The sequence below is a fragment of the Poecilia reticulata genome, linkage group LG5 (assembly GCF_000633615.1).
Source record: "Poecilia reticulata strain Guanapo linkage group LG5, Guppy_female_1.0+MT, whole genome shotgun sequence".
Classification (NCBI taxonomy): domain Eukaryota; kingdom Metazoa; phylum Chordata; class Actinopteri; order Cyprinodontiformes; family Poeciliidae; genus Poecilia; species Poecilia reticulata.
The window spans coordinates 4650643-4667043 of NC_024335.1; the positions used below are offsets into that span (position 1 = coordinate 4650643).

At 37.9% G+C, this 16401-nt stretch overlaps 1 protein-coding gene and 1 long non-coding RNA gene across 3 annotated transcripts in view; one reads left to right on the plus strand and one right to left on the minus strand.

The window, feature by feature from the left end:
* The window catches only part of grm2b (glutamate receptor, metabotropic 2b), a 34525-nt gene that overhangs the window by 8437 nt on the left and 9687 nt on the right, over positions 1-16401 (minus strand). For both annotated transcript variants that reach the window (XM_008408722.2, XM_008408721.2), the window contains exon 3: positions 1803-2640. In XM_008408722.2, coding sequence (XP_008406944.1) covers positions 1803-2640 — 838 coding nt within the window. The remainder of the gene's footprint in view (positions 1-1802; positions 2641-16401) is intronic.
* Positions 5847-8517, plus strand: LOC103464547 (uncharacterized). Its single transcript, XR_001776624.1, has 3 exons — positions 5847-6413; positions 6638-6694; positions 7636-8517. It is a non-coding gene; the product is annotated as an uncharacterized LOC103464547 (long non-coding RNA).

The window sequence follows — 16401 nt, forward strand, 5'->3', positions numbered from 1 at the left end:
ATCGATCATTGAACTGTGGCCTAGAATGTCATCATGCCAAGTGCACATATGGACACTCTTATGCCTGAACATGGCTTTCGTTATGGATTATGATTACGGGGGTTGTTCCTACTAACCACACCCCTGTCACTGCCCACATGAGAGTTGTCAGTTCCCCCAGTAGAACAAGGGATATTGTTGTAAGAAATCATTTTCAAAATATCCTTTTTTAAGTATAGAACAATCCTGACTTGTGCTCTCCTCAAAGTTTTCAATCTTCTAATGGTAGAGGAAAAGGATATTTCAGGTGATCTTTTGCAGGCTGCCCGCAGAACTGATGTCAATAAAAATCTATCTGTATTCATAACCCGACTCAAACCTTTCTGACTCTCCCAGACTGTATGAACTCAGTGTATATCCAACACTTGTGTGGCCTCTTTGTAGCCCTATCTTTATTTATTTATTTTTATTTTTTATGTGAGTTTCCATGTGATCTCTTGTGACTTCTGGTAAAGTTTTCTGTGCTGCATAAAATAATATTGATGTATTTTGTTTTGGTTTTTGTTTTTATTATTTTGTGGTGTGATAAATGTTCATTGAAAGGATAATTCTTTGAGTTTGCGCATTTTATTATGTTGATATTGTGTACAGAATCAGTTAACCATACATCCATCCATTTTCTTTACACCTTGTCCTTAGTGGGGTCAGGAGGGGTTGCTGGTGCCTAGCTCCAGCGAGACATTTCGGGCAAGTTACAGGGGTCACCCTGGACAGGTCGCCAGTCTGTCGCAGGGCAACACAGAGACACACAGGACAAACAGCCATGCACACACACACTCACACCTAGGGAGAATTTAGAGAGACTAATTAACCTGACAGTCATGTTTTTGGACTGTGGGAGGAAGCCGGAGTACCCGGAGAAAACCCACACATGCACAGGGAGAACATGCAAACTCCATGCAGAAAGACCCCGGACCGGGAATCGAACCCAGAACCTTCTTGCAGCAAGGCAGCAGTGCTGGAATCAGATAACATTTATTACATTTTTATTTAATTACATGTGCTATAGAAATGATAGAACTTTACATGCACCCATCTTAAGGGTGCATAAAAGCTTAATTTAAAGAGACATTTGAGTTTTCTGCAGTCTGGAATGACTGTAACGGAAAAGCTGAAATGATATGCAGAAAACTGGATAATATTGCCCGTTTTCTGTTTGAATTTTCCTCTCATTTACACTGAGTCAAAGTTCTGTCTACAGTCTTTAATATATACATATACAACCACTAGGGATGCAAAAGATTAACTTAGATATGCGGATGCACACGCAGATGCATATGCAAATTGGTGGAGCAGCTGTGAAAAGATCAAACTTTGGGCCTTAAATTCAGAAGGATGAACTGACTCATATTATGCACATTGCTTTGTTTATCTAAAATGAATCAGACAGACCACAAAACAGTGATTCACAATCCTAACTTACATAAATAATTGCATAAAAGTCATTTCGACAGTTGCAAAAAAACCAAAACTTTTTGTGGCAATCGGCAAGCTTCTGCCTTAATTCTGTCTGGATATTATCAGAACTGACAGAACCCATTTCAACTGGTTGCTATCCTGGCACTGAGCCAACTTTTAAGCATGCAATAACACAAAAGATTTTTTTTTTCTGAATTAAATTTCTAAAAATATCCATGCCCATAATAAGTGATGGTATACATTTCACCTAAATAATATTTTAATACTTACAGTTCAACTCTTGCATGTTACCACGTTAGACTAAGATATTTTGTACCTGTGTTTGCTGTCGGCAGTTTGCTCACCTTCAAACTTGGTCTTCAGGATGAACTCTTTGTAGAGCCTTTTTCCATTACCTGGTTTCAAGGCCTCACAGCCCTTAGATGTGTTGGAGCATACTGCTTGCCTCATGTTATGCAGAGCGTAGGCCATGGCATAAACAGCGTTCACCACAAACATGATCTTGGACTCGTGCTCAAAGGTTCTGTCTCGTAAGCTGCGTTCACTGCAGCTGGCCTCCTGAAGGCTGCAGGCGAAGTGGTGCTCCCAGAACTCCTTAAACCATGGGTTCCTCGTGTTGGTGTATGGGTTCAGCTTTGTGAAATAGTCTTGAAACTCTCTGATTGGGTAGGAGGCCAGTTCAATGGTGAAAGCCCCATCTGCTGCAGTCTCACTGCCCCTCACCACACTCTCTTGCGCTCCCCATCCATCACTGGCCACCCAGATAAATGAGGTGTTCATTCGAGCAGCAGCTGACAGCAGTTCGCGGGCGTCCTCGCTGCGGGTGAACAGGATCACCACCTTAGCACTGGACTTCTGCTTCAGAGAGCGGATCACGTTCTCGTAGCCCTGCCGGTTCATGGAGCGACTCACTTTGGCTGACGTGGCGATGCAGATTTGGTGCTCGCGGGCCTCCTGTTGGAAGGCATCGATGCCAGTCTCGCCATAGTCACCCTCTGACGCAACTGTCGACACATAGGACCAGTTGAAGTACTGCAGGATGTCAGCCATGGCCTTGGCCTGGTAGAAGTCTGGGGGCACAGTGCGGGCGAAGTAGTCATAGCGAGATTTGTCACTGAGCTTTGCACTTGTGGAGGCGTAGCTGATCTGAGGAATTTGGAACAGACGTAGGAGGTTGGCCACCTGAAAAAGTGGAACAGAATTTTTATAAGGCTTTCTTTGCAACGTTTAAAACATTTATTGCATAATCCTTTATAGAAGAAAAATCTCTTGAGACTCACTGTGTGATTTACAAGACAGACTTGTTACATACATCACAAAGAACATAAAAACAATAGTACAAACTACTGTATTGACGTACAGTGCCTTGAAAAATCTGGTTCGCTGTCCTGTCTTTTTTTTTTTGCCATACATCCCATTTTGACAGTAGGCTAAAATTATTATGTTTTAGGTCATTACATAAAAGTCAAATAAAATACATTAACATTTGTGTTTGAAATGTGACCAAAAATCTCAGGCCATATAAATAGTTTGTCAAGTAACTCAATTATCTCAAGGATCCTTTTTCTGGTGGGCCTAGTTTTTACCTTGCAAATGCATCTGTGTTGCAAGTTCTTGCAAGTGCTTCTATGTTATATGAGTATTTATGTATCATTTCTTAAACCTTTATTTACTAAGTTTAGTAGACAAATATGGTTGCTAGACAAAGTAAAAAATAGACAATATTAAAACTCAATCATTTAAAATTGTTGTGATCTGTGTTTTTCTGTGTAGTTATTTTGAGATTGTATGTGTTTAGTCCCGTTTTTCCTGTGAGTCTCTGTCCTGTCTTCCCTGTTGATTGTTCCCAGCTGTGTCCAGTTTCCTGATTACCCTCTGTGTATTTAAGCCCGCCTGTTGTCTGATCCTTGTTGGATCCTGGTCGTTTGTCGCAAGTCAGATTGCAGTCGTTCAGTCATCTAAGTAGAACTGTGTAGTCCTAAGTGTTTGTGTAGTTGTCACAGTAGAACTGGCTTAAGTCCTGTGTCGGCGTCAGCTCTCGGGCTTCAGTCGTTTGCTACCAGTGTTAGCTCTGTTACCTTTCACTGTGCTGCCTACTTGTTTGGACTGTTCGAGCTGAGTTCATCATTAAATTCATCATCTTCTGTACAACCTGGGTCCTGCCAGCATTTCTTTCTCACCACCTCACCTCAACTTCATGACAAAAACAGATTTTTCTTATTTAGTACAACAAATTACAGTATCTGCTAACATTGCATGCATGTAGCACTCTCTTGTCATTCTTATCGTTTCTTTTATCAAATTTAGAACAAGACAAGTACTTTTTTTGAAAAGCCCTGCAGCTCATTGAGTGTTGCTGTTGCCATCTCTGCAGCCTCTTTCACTTTTCATCAAATTTGTAAAAACACAATTTATGTCATGTCACATTTGTGCCATATTTTGTCCAATCATCCGTCTTTTATTATGCCAACGTATGTAAATGCTGTTGAGTTTTCTTTGTAGCCTTTTCCTCACTGATCACTTTGTGATACGCCATTCATTTGATCCTACGTTATCTCTGTAGAAACTACGGCTTTAGCTACACAAACCAAATGAGATCATGTCTGTTTTTTGATTTCAGATGGTTTCATTAGAACTGGTGCCAAGTGTTCAGTCAAGAAGACTCAATTCTAAATTTTAATTGAAAAGTGTTCATTTAACAGTGAGCATACTATATTTGGAGCAGTACACCTTTTAAAATTCAGCGGTGACTATGTGTTTTTGTTTTTTTTTTTATCTCAAACTTTTTTCTATGTCAGGAAATGTCGGTTTTGAACGAGGTCGCAGAATCACAAAATGCCTTCATTGGGTGTTAATATAAGCAACTGTTCACACATAAGGATTTTGTGAGAGTACATTTTCCTATACAGCTTTTGTTTTTTCAAATCAAGTAGTGTTATCTTGAAATACCTTTGCATCCTTCTACCCAGACTAATATACTGATTTTCTTGTGAGTTTGTTGGCACCGTGGCCACCCGGGTGAATAACAAATCCTTTTCTGAAACCTCAGTGTGCAATCCATGTTAAACAAGAACCTGCTGAAATAATTGTCATGCACGGTTGAAACAAGAAATGTCTGCAATTACTTTCTCGCAGAGCATTGTGGAGGCATGACAGAGAGTCAGTAAAAACTTGTCATTCTGCAGCATACCTCAGGAGACACAGTAGTGATTAGTGAGAACCCATGGGCTTCAATATGGCTGTTTCCTCCCTCAAGCATCATTGTATGCCTGGAGGTTTTCCAAACAAGGCTTCCCCACAGATCTAATTGGAAGCGTCTACACTCACACTGAGTGCCATTCAGCTCACTCATTCTGCCATCACATTATAGTCTATTTACAGCAGAATCACTTTTTTTGTGTATGATTAATTCCCTTTGCTTGTTATTTAACAACCTATACTGGAATGTCAATCAGTTAGGCCACTAATTTTAAATTAACAGCGATCTCATGTATTTGCCGAGGAGCTCTCCTTAAATGTCATCGGCTTATTAAATGAACTTTAGCAATTGAGTCAGACGAACATGAGAAGGATGTGCCAGTTTTTGTCTCTGGAGAGACTCAGTCACACGTTATTGTTATTATTTCCATTTTAAAAAATCGGACTGCAGTAATTATGCAAAATCAACTTTTTGAGCTGCATGTCATGTTACAACATCATTTCCTCATCAAACACATACACTGTGTAACCAGAAGCTCCACCCTGGAGCTGCAGTCACCAGTCGAGTTCCCACCCCACAGAGTACCCCCTCGCCTGCTCTGCTCCTTTAAACTAGCGGCAGCAGCAATTAGAAAAACCTGGTAGAAATGAAGCTAAAAGCGCAAGTTCAAGCTGGAAGACTCCGCCTCCGCTGTTTCGCCCATCGCTGCGTCATGCTCGTCTCCAACCTCAGCGCCGGTGTTACGTCAATCCGCATTTCTCCATCAGATACGGTTCCCCCTGCGTCTTCTTGCCGCTCCGCCCCGCCCACGCGGCAAAATACGCCCGTGCTCGTGATGAGCACTGAGAAAGCACGCGCGTAGGGAACTACGGACACTGTGAAAGCTCAAACAAGGTTGTCACTTTCTTCACGTTTTTGCGGGAAACGACGGTAAGACTGGAGTGGGGACGGCTCGTGTTTCAGTCAGCGTTAAATTTGTTGCTTGTTTGGTGTTGTAATCAGGCATGTTGAGATTAGGTTATGTTGATAAACCGTTACAATGGGTCAGAAGCTTCTTGCCTCATATAAATTGTAAGTTAGTGGATTGTACATACAGATAGCTAATTTTCATATTTCTGAAATAGGAACAAACATCACTGAGAGTAAATAAAAGTGACGTTTGCAAAAAAAAAAAATCCAATTGGGAGTTTTTACTGAAATGCCTATGTTCTGTTTTGAAGTTATAAATGTTGTTTTTAGTACGTATACAAGAAAAAAGGGAGAAAGCCTGTCCTTTCATGTTATTTTCAACTACAACGTAGTAAGTTTTTTGTTATTCGAAACAAAACTTTATTAAACGGTAGAAATAGACACCGTTAGTGTCCGTTAGTGTAAATAACTGTTGAATTCTTTCATGTATGGTTGCATTGCCGGTATGTATTAAGTTTGTAACTTTGTAACATTGTTTCTGTCTAGCCATAGCGCTTTAATGTGTTGTTTTAAGGTAGAGTATGTTTATGTTAATTAGATGCGAGGTTATCGCGAGGTTATCAGGTGCGCAATTGGTAGCCTAGATGTACGCATATAGRTGTGATGATCGGTAGAAATTGAATGTAGTGTATTTTATGCTGCATATGATCACATATTTACTGTATTTTTTATCTGGATTTCAGTTTTACCCTTTTAATTGTCATTAAGCCTGCTGACAACTTCCTTCGGTCTTCAGAGTCGTGACATGAGAAAGATGTTAGAAAGCCTTTGCATCAGACATGCACAAGTAAAGACAGCCTACTTGCAAACTCATTATTGGTTATTGTAGCTTAGCTTAAAAACTATATAAATAGTACTGTTCTAAATTTGTTGTCAGAACAAATTATTTCATTTTATTATAAAAAAAACAAACCAAAAAAACTAATTGATTTAATTATTGGAAGACTTGCATGTTTTGGTGTTAATTTTTCTTTCTCCTTATATGGTTATTTTGTTTCCTCTCCTCAACAGCTGCATCCAGACACTCCTGAACTTTTCCTGGAAAGCAACTAGGCATCTTAAAAATAGGTGTGTACATTTGTTTTTGTTTTACTCAACCTGTTAAACCTTTAGTTTAAATTAAGAAATATGTGGTGTTTTCTACAATAACATAGGCATAATGTTTTGTTAAGTGTCTTTCTAGTTAGCATGGACACCGATAACAGTGGATAAACGGTTTTCCTGTAATGTTTAGTTGATTGACAGCATGAAGAGGTTGATTGACAGCGCTAAGACTATCCTCCTGTCTCTGATTGGTTGGTTTTGGTTGGGAGTGATGGATTTCTTCAGATGGAAATGGTAGCTCAGGGGAAATGGAGGAGTTTTTATTTTCACAAATTATACGTCTCATGACATTAAATCCTGACAGGGTGACTTTATTTTAACAAATATGCAAAAAATCAGTGTATGTTTTTATTTTCAAAAGAAAATATTTGTGTATTGTGTATGTTAGGGGTGCACCAATAAATCTTCCCCAAATCCTTAATTTTGAAGATTGGTGATCCGCCAATACATGTAAAAGTGATTTCATCCACTGATCTTATCTACCTCAGCAAAGATCTAAACATCAACCGCTTTCCTCTCCTGTTAAGAGACGTTTGACTGATAGACCGGCCCACCAGGTCATGTCTCCATGTTTGCAGTTATCAATAGTCACCCCACTGTTGCCAACCCACTGACGTTTTCTGCATTTAGCAATATTCAGACAAGACAATCAGTATTGGCCAAAATCAGAATTGACAAGTCAAATTTTTAAAGATTGGCCAGAAATCTGCAATTGACACTCCTAGTGTAGATTTTTTTAATCAAAATTACTCAACGTTGTTGTTTGTGAAAGAGGTATTAGCAATTGGTGAGACACTGATGAGAAAGGTGATATGCTGCTGTAATGTAATTTAGAAGCGTTTCGTAAAAAGTATGTTCATAACATGAAGTGTTTCTGTGTTAAATTTGAGTATCCATTCTCTTAGTTTACAGATTTTCTGGGCTCAAACCCTGAATGAGGCCGACTGACATGACGCAGACGAAGGTTTGCAGCTTTGCATTCCAACCAGATGGTTCAAGTCCCTTAATGAACTGAATGACTGGGAATCCATGGAAAATTTGAGCCTTTTGAAGTTTAAACGTGATTGGTCATCTCATCAAACCTGGTGCACCAAGAACCTTTGCGAAGCACAAGAACTGGTCACAGAACATTTCAAGCTCTTGGTAACTGGACCTAAGAGTTGGATTAACCATTTTTTTGCAGAACATAAACATAAAATAAACTGTTTTGTTTTATGTTCACAGCGACTAGAGGTAATGAGAGCACACACTCATGCATCCAGTGTCTTCCACTGTCGTTGGCATTAGGCTGGATTTATGTAGCATTTGATTTTTAACTAAATATTTATACCTGTATTTCATTTATTTTTTGGCATTTATTTTGAAGTATGTTGGTCCTGTTTACAACTATTATTTTCATGTTCCAAAGCAATTTTTTGTATGTTCCATCTTATAGTAATCAACAAAACTGTTTGACTACAAAGACTAGTCAAGATTGCTTTACATTTAATTTATACGTTGAAATTTGTATAGTAAAATGCAAATTAGTTGTGACGTGCAGAAGATAATTAGCGAGCTCAAGAATATGTTTAACTCTTAAATATATAATAGCAAAGGTTAGTTATAAAGACTAGATGACGTCAATTTATGGTCTTAAATTGCAAAATAAAGTCTGCAAATTGATTGTAGAATGGTTTCATTTTTACATCACTTTGCATGATGAGCTACTTTCAATCTAAGTGTTTTGTGTTCTACAACTACATTTACTGTGGACTTAGAATTTAGTTTTGTTTCAAAATTATGTTAAGAATATATTAAATACATTAACTTCAATATATTTTACACTATAATTAATATATGGTATAGAATACAGACTTCAATGGTTTGGAAGACAAAAGTATTTGTAAATGTCCAAAGTTTAAAAAAAAAAGTTTGTGAATATATCACAAAAGAGTAAAAAGACAGAGAATTTCAGTTTTGGGTTAACAAAATATTGATAAATTTATACAAAAAACTGTTAAATTATGGAAAATATTTTGATGGAAATTTTGAAAAAAATAAAAAAATAAATAAAAAATACAGAAAATGTCCTGGTAATTCTCTGCCAGGATATTTTCCAGTTTGTTTGTTTGTTTTTTTTGCAGAATTTCCGTCGGAAGTTTCCCGTAATTTAACAGTATTTTATTTCAAATTTTTTTGTAAAAAAGCAGGGAAATTGTCCTCGTAATTTTCTGCCAATACATTTTCTGGTTTTTTATGGAATTTCCAGTGTAATTTTTCTGTAATTTAACAGTTTTTTCCCCCCGTAATTTAACATATACAAACTGTTAAATTATGGCCCACCACCACCACTTGAGGCGACATTTCCCAGTGTCAATGGAACCGCTACATGACCTGGTTGTTTTCTATGTTAAAAATTTAACATATAAAAGCTGTTAAATTACGGGGGAAAAAAATCTGTTAAATTACGGAAAAAATTCAGCTGGAAATTCCGTAAAAAAACAGAAAATGTACTGGCAGAAAATTACCAGTACATTTTCCTGTTTTTTTACGGATTTTTTTTTTTTTTACTGTGTGTATAATTCACAATTTTTAGGAACTCCAAGCAATACAACCTGTTTCTGTGGTTACCGGCCTTCGGTCAGCTCCACTTTTATCTTGCCATGAGGCACAGGGAAGAAGATGGTTGGATGGTAGAAAACAAGACATCTCTCTAAAGCTCAGTGCTGGAAAAGCAAAGAGTAGAATCTTGGAGGTCAAATGATATCCATAGCAACCATTACACACTTTCTACATGCCATGAACAAAGGATAAATACATGGAACAGCTCCTTATGCCAGCTGTTTAGTATGGTGGAGTGCCTTACTATTCTTCCAAAAACCCAGAGAACCTTGTTAGACTCTAAATAATCATGAACTCATCATGAAAACCATCAGATATAAAATAAATACCAAGTTCACTCCATCAGAAAACTGTAAATGGAGTCTTTTAGTTGGATAACAATCCAAAACACAAAGTCAACTTAACACACTTGGTCAAATTAACGTAGAAATGGTTCACCAGATACAAACTCAGCAGTTTTCCATGGCCAACTCAGATTACAGAGCTAAAAATCATATTAAAAAAAAACAAAAATTGTGCCGTGAGCAGGAGAGAAGAGAGCAAAAAAGAAAAGCCAGGACTCTAGTTAACTGACTGAAGATGAATACATAAACTAAAAGCTGGATCATAGACATTTTTAATAAGCGTATTTAAAATGTCTATGATTCCTCTTTGCACAATGTTGTGCAAAGAGGAATGATCAAAAATACCTGGCTCTCCAAACTTGTGAAATGTAATAGGAGAAGACTAAGTGCTGTCCTACTTGCAAAAAACGAGTAGCACAAAGTCACAGGAACATTGTAACTTGTGACCTTGTTAAAAAATATCTTAAATGTAGTTTTTTGTCTTCGCTGAATGCATGTACTGAAGTTATAAGTTGGATTTTTCTAAAACAAGTGATGCACGATTATCCTGATGCAAAAGGAAGTGTTTTTATGTTGGCAAATTTTAAGCATCTTCACCAGTGTGACAGCAAAATTGTCTGTATTTAGTATTCCTGTCAGTTTCTGTACCTGTGACAATGGAACCCCTGAGTAAGGTGCTCTGTCAGTGTGAAATAAGTATGAAATTATTCTCTTAAGCATCGTAGTTAATGTGACCAGCTTTTGGACATAAAGCCAAACTTTTGTACTTCATTACACAAAAATCAAAACAAGCAAAACAAAGTTTTAAATTAAACAAAAACTGAATTATTTTTGTCTAAAAATACTGACATTAATTAACCTTGTGCCTAAGTTTGGGGTCTGCCTGAGAGTGCAGACCCTAAACCTGCCCGAAACAATAAACTGCAAAAAATGCAGGTCTGCTCCAAGCTCCTGAAGGGGGGTAAATGGAGGAAATATGATGTATTTAGGTATGCAAATTACAGCTATGAATCGGTTTTTTCCACTGGCTCTCTGGAATAATCTCCCCGCAGGGATCATATTGACAGATGCAATTTCATCCTTCTAACACCTCTTTAAAGACATTTCTTTTTAAGCAGACTGTTCCATGCTTGTAAATTAAGTTATATCTGTGCTTCATATATATTTATGTTTTTTTTTTCATATTTTATTTAATTACATCTGTGCATTATTAAATAAAAATGCATTTTACTTGCTTTTAATCTCCTTGCACTGTTGATACTTTTGAAGGTAATATGTTATTATTATTATTATTATTATTATTATTATTATTATTATACATGTTGTTGTGACACAGTAATTATTGTGTACGAAGCTGATATTAAATCTATTTTTAAAACTTAGATTCTCACTAAGATTCATTCATTTAATTCACCTATCTATTTATGTATCTACATATTGAGAGTTAAACTATGAGCAGCTCTCTGTCAGTCAGGCAGTCATATTTGCATCATGAGGTGGTTTTCTCTTGCTGGGTTTTTCTGGAAGGTCTCCCTCAGTATATTCTTGGAGAAGCCTGACAGCACACCTTTCAGGACGGCACTGAAGTGTGTGACAGCAGCCGTCTGTTCGTCCTCATTCAGTATTTCCCCCCCTATTCTCAGTCGCAAAGCAGCAGCCACAATACTTGCTCAGGAGAACCTGATTGCACTACATCGTTTCTTAAAAAAAATGTATACTCTGGGATTCATGATAATGAAGACGTGCCAAAGTAGATGATTGTACGCTTTCCAGAGAGTGTTTTCGTTTTGCAAAACAGACTGCATTTGGAAACGTTTTAAAAAATATTAATGATGACCTTATTAAAACAGAATGTTATACTATTGTAATTATTTTTACCACAGTCTATAAAGTTGATGTCTTGTTTTGGTTCCATTATTCAGAAGGTTCATTAGAGAAGCTGTATGACTCTCGCTCTGCAGTGTTCCCTTTGTCCAGCCAGAGTCTCTCAGCAATATCAGAGTCCCTGCTTTTATATGCAGGGAGAAGCCGCTAAAATACGGAGACCAATATTGAATACAGAGAGTCTGATTACTGAAGCAATAAGTCAAGATGAAAGCCTGTACAAAGTCTTTTCTCTTTGATTTTGATCACCCAGGAATGACTCTCATCGAGGTTGTTTTTAACAATCTTCTGCCACAGCCACATATTCAACAAAGTGCACACACAATCAATATTAAGTATGTATCCTGTAATTTATAATTAATGACACTATCATATGTTTTCCTGTCTAAATTTTCAACAAGCATCTGTGTACAAAATTAGCTAAAATGATAGAAACGTGGTTTTCTTTTGTAAGGTATGTAAAACAAAATACAAAATAAATCTCAGTAAGAGCTTGTTTTTCCCCAGTTTCAGCACCAAAAGGCCTTAATCAGACCTATACTACAGTTAAAAATGAGTCCTCACAGCGGAACTGTAAAGGTTACTGATAGTCCATCAATAACAAGAGCAAATGAGCCACTGCACTTTGCTTTAGGCCAAAAAAAAAAAAAAACATATTTGGGTAACTTAATGGTAAGATCAGGGGAATGGGATCCCAGTTTAGTGTTTCTGCAGAAGCACTATGGAAAACTGAGACACAGATGCAACCTCTGGAAGTCTCTTACTCATATGTCATGTGTCTTTATTTTTCATTTAACGTGGCGAGTCCACCGCATGCCCCTGGGGTCCCTGTCAGTTTGATCTCTGCTGTAGCAACATTAGATGTCTTCAACTGCAACCGCAGCAGGGTGTGCATGTGAGGCTCACCAGAGACCCAGAAATACACGTGAAACATGCCAGTTCTATGAAAATAGTAAGCTGACTAGCATAAATTTACTTATATATTTTAGAATATTTTGTGGCAGGAGGGACTGGTGTGCCTCACAAAAAGGATAAACATTTTGTTCTTCATGATGCCAGCATTGGGAGCAAATTGATCTTCCAAGGGGTCAAGAGCAATTAGAAATTATTTTGTTAATCCTATCTGACATAACATAGAAGAATGTTTTTTTTTCTTCCATACAGTGTATGTAAACATCTGGGATCAAGTGTACATTTGCTGTTCTTTGACTTCCACTGCTTGGGAGTGATTTTAAGGATGCGCTTTGAAAACTGCCAATCGTCTAATAGCTGACACTTGGCTGCCGGAGCGGAATCCATACTTTGGTTTCCTTGGTAACAATCTTTTTATTATCCACCTCACATGATGGTGTCATCTGAACACCATTCTTTGCTGCCATTATTACCCTGAAATGCTCCAGATTTTACATCTTATTGCACCAAGTTGCAAAAGTCCAGAGTAGTTTTATCTAGCTGGTCTTTAATTGCCAGATTCTTGAGAGTCCCTTATTGTGCAAAATGACATAGACAATGGTTTGTTTTGTTTGTTTGTTTGTTTGTTTTTACTGGGAATGAAGTATGGAGGTGTATAATCATCTTGAATAAGACATAAAACATGTTTTACACAGTGAATCATGCATTAAATATGTATGTCAGTTGCTGCGGCACATAATTTTAAATAAATATTTATAACATTCAAAAAATAATATAATTCAAAGACACCTTGCTTAACGTTAATAACAAAGCAGCAAAAAAAAAAACAACAAAATCTTGAAAATGTTTTTAATATGGGGAACTTTACTAGCAGAGTTGAGAATAAGGACTGTTCAGATTGGACCATATACTTGGTGCGTCCATGTCTGTGGGTCACAGCTGTCTGATGAGAGCCTGATATTAGTGTCTGTGTTACTGGCAATGCACTGGGAGATAGGAGCCGATGCCAACTGGCTTGCAGAGACTATTTCAGGAACAAGAAATTCTTCACAATAAACCTACGTCTATTATTTCCTCCCACCAGCAAAACAAAACTCATAACAACAGCAACCTTTTCAAGTGGTTCTCAAGACTATATGGATACAGTTCAGCGTTGTCAGCTTAAAGCTCTAAAATGCTGCTTCTTGCCTAAAGCGTTGTTCAAAGACACTATATATTAATTCAGCAGTAAAATGTAGAACTCTTTCCACATATGTAATGCCTTCTAAATAACAGCTGCAGGCTGTGAATGTAGGCTGACCTGTGATATTGAGAACAACAGCTCTAAGACAGATAAAATGAACTGAAGTGCATCCCGACACAGATAAGCTTCCAGTACAATATGATAATAATCGTGTGACTCCAAACAACCTTGCAGTCATTACAGAGCTTTCCCTGATGCTGAATGACATTCGGATGCGATAATTAGAGAGCGGCGATGTGCTCTCCGAATGCGGCTACATAACAGTTTCAAGGAGAGCGTCGCATGGTAAACAAGAGCTTTTTGAAGTCAACACCAAAGCAAGATTTTTTCTTCCCATCTGTAAAAACTCTGTGGAGGCAGAAACTCAATAAAGACAGAGCCTCTCCTCCCCCACCGCACTCCAGCGGAGCTAATAAAGCACAGCAAACCAAAAATATTAAACTTCAAATACACAGCAGGACAGGTGTTATAACCTCAAATTATTGAGAAGTTTCCCAGCAGGTTTAACAGAGGTATGACAGGGTTTGTCTAATTTTCTTTCAGGATTTTTCCGGTGTTTTTGCTCGTTCCACTCGGGCTGCTATGATTCACACAGACTAAGTTTAACTACCGTGCCTGGCGATGGTTTTCGTTATGCCTTGAAACGTCTACATGGTTCCACTTCACAAGCGCACTCTGTATGTATTTTATCAGGACTTTATGTGAAATACCAACACAAAGTGGCACGTTAGTAGAAGTAAAACGAAATGTGGTTTTCACATTTTTCATTACGAAAGAATATCTGCGGATCTCGTCAGTTTCTTGCCATTCTTGTCTGTTTTTTGATTAATGCTCTCATTTCCTGGGCTGTTAGTTTCAGTAGACGGTCACATCTTGGTGGGTTTGCAGTTGTGTCATAGTGCTTTCATTTTTGAATGATGGATTGAACAGTGTTTTGTGAGATTGTTTGATATTGTTTTCATAATCGATCCTACTTTAACCCTGTGGATCCCTGACCTCTGAACCTTCGCAGAGATTTAATTAAATGTGACTCCGTTGAGCATTTACTTTTGATTTAGTAGCGTCACAGTAAAAGAGGTTGAATAAAGATGTAGCACTTTGCGCATCTTTATTTGTAAAAAAAAAAAAAAAGTTTGTTTTAGAAACATTTCCAACTTTGTGTTAGTCTATTCCATAAAATCTGAGTAAAAGACATTTAAGGTTGGTGCACATAAAGCTCAAGCAGTGTATAGCTGCAAAACACTGCATACAATTAAAAAGATTTGTTGCTTTTCACGGATTAATGCCACAAGATGTGTTATTTTTCGTTGTGAGTTCATTGTGAGTAAAGTGAGTTTACGTCCAGAAAAAACTGACCTACGACTCTGAGCCATTTTGCTCTGATTGTTGTGTAGCTCCTGAGGCAAAGAAACCACATGTGGATTTCAAGGCTCATCTCTCATATTCATTTTTATCAGTCCTGGAAGCGTGTTAGAATTGTAGCTGAAAAATTATTTCATTGTTCTTCCTCACATTATTTTTCTGGTTTTAAATTCGTGGCTGTAAAGCGTGTGGGCAGCTAAAGAGTCTGAGTCATCACGCTCGGCTGATTTATATAGTGAACATCCCTGATGGCAATTAAAACTACTTCGAAGAACTTGAACACAGAGAAGAAATAACAAGGATGGCAAAATGCATTAGGATGAGTAAGAGGGCCATGAAAGCTTCCAAAAAAAAAAATTTGCTGGGCTAATTATGAGCTGATCCCTTTGTGGGCAATGGGAAGCTTGTCTCCCACCACTGCTGCCGCGGCTCATCTTTGGCCCTGTCACAGGCAGGTGGACACATCCCTGCCAGCCAACAGAGGAGCAACCCCACAGATGGGAAAAGCTGCTCTTCTCAACGTTCCCCAGGATGGCCCCTGGCACTCGTCCTCCTCACTTTTATAATGCCCTTCATCTTCACAAAGTGCTTCACTGGGACAAAAAAGAGACTGTGTAAACCAGTGACCTCTAAAGGAAAAAAGAAAAAACAAAACAACTATGGGCTTCAAGCCGTTCTCTCACAGCTCCGTCCATTTTAATGCCAGGAAGGGAAAGCCAAACAAAAAAGTCTCTTCAAATAGAGGCAGAAGAGGTATGTATTCAGATACAAGAGAAAAGGAGAAAACTCACAAAAGCTGAGAGTTTCCTTTGGAGTCTCTGCTTGTTGAAAAGCCATTCACACAGAGATATGCACCGAAAAACAAAAAAACATGCTGGTCTTTTGCTAAAACATCGCTTAAAAACATTACAGGAGTGAGAGATCCATAGAGGTGTGAGAGGAAGTCCTGTTTGTAATAATGGAGGCTTTAAATGAGCCTAATATGCTGGTGGGTATCCTCTATTCAGCCTGTCAGAGTCTCAATTCAGCTTTAACCTGCTGAGATCAGGCTTTTAAATACGCAGACTCTTACAAGAACTTAACCAACAATGAATCACACTGTGGCTGCAGCAAACAACCCAGACAGGAAGCAGCGTCTTCCTCTTTCCTTTTTGGGTGCCAATTAGCCATGGGACGGTATGAGATTCTCACAGTATGGTAACTTTACATAAAAACGCCACTATACCACGCTAGTGTCACAAAAACATAAAACAAAATGCATGTACTAAATAAATCAGGTGACACATCATACTCCAATATACTGTATATATATATATATATATATA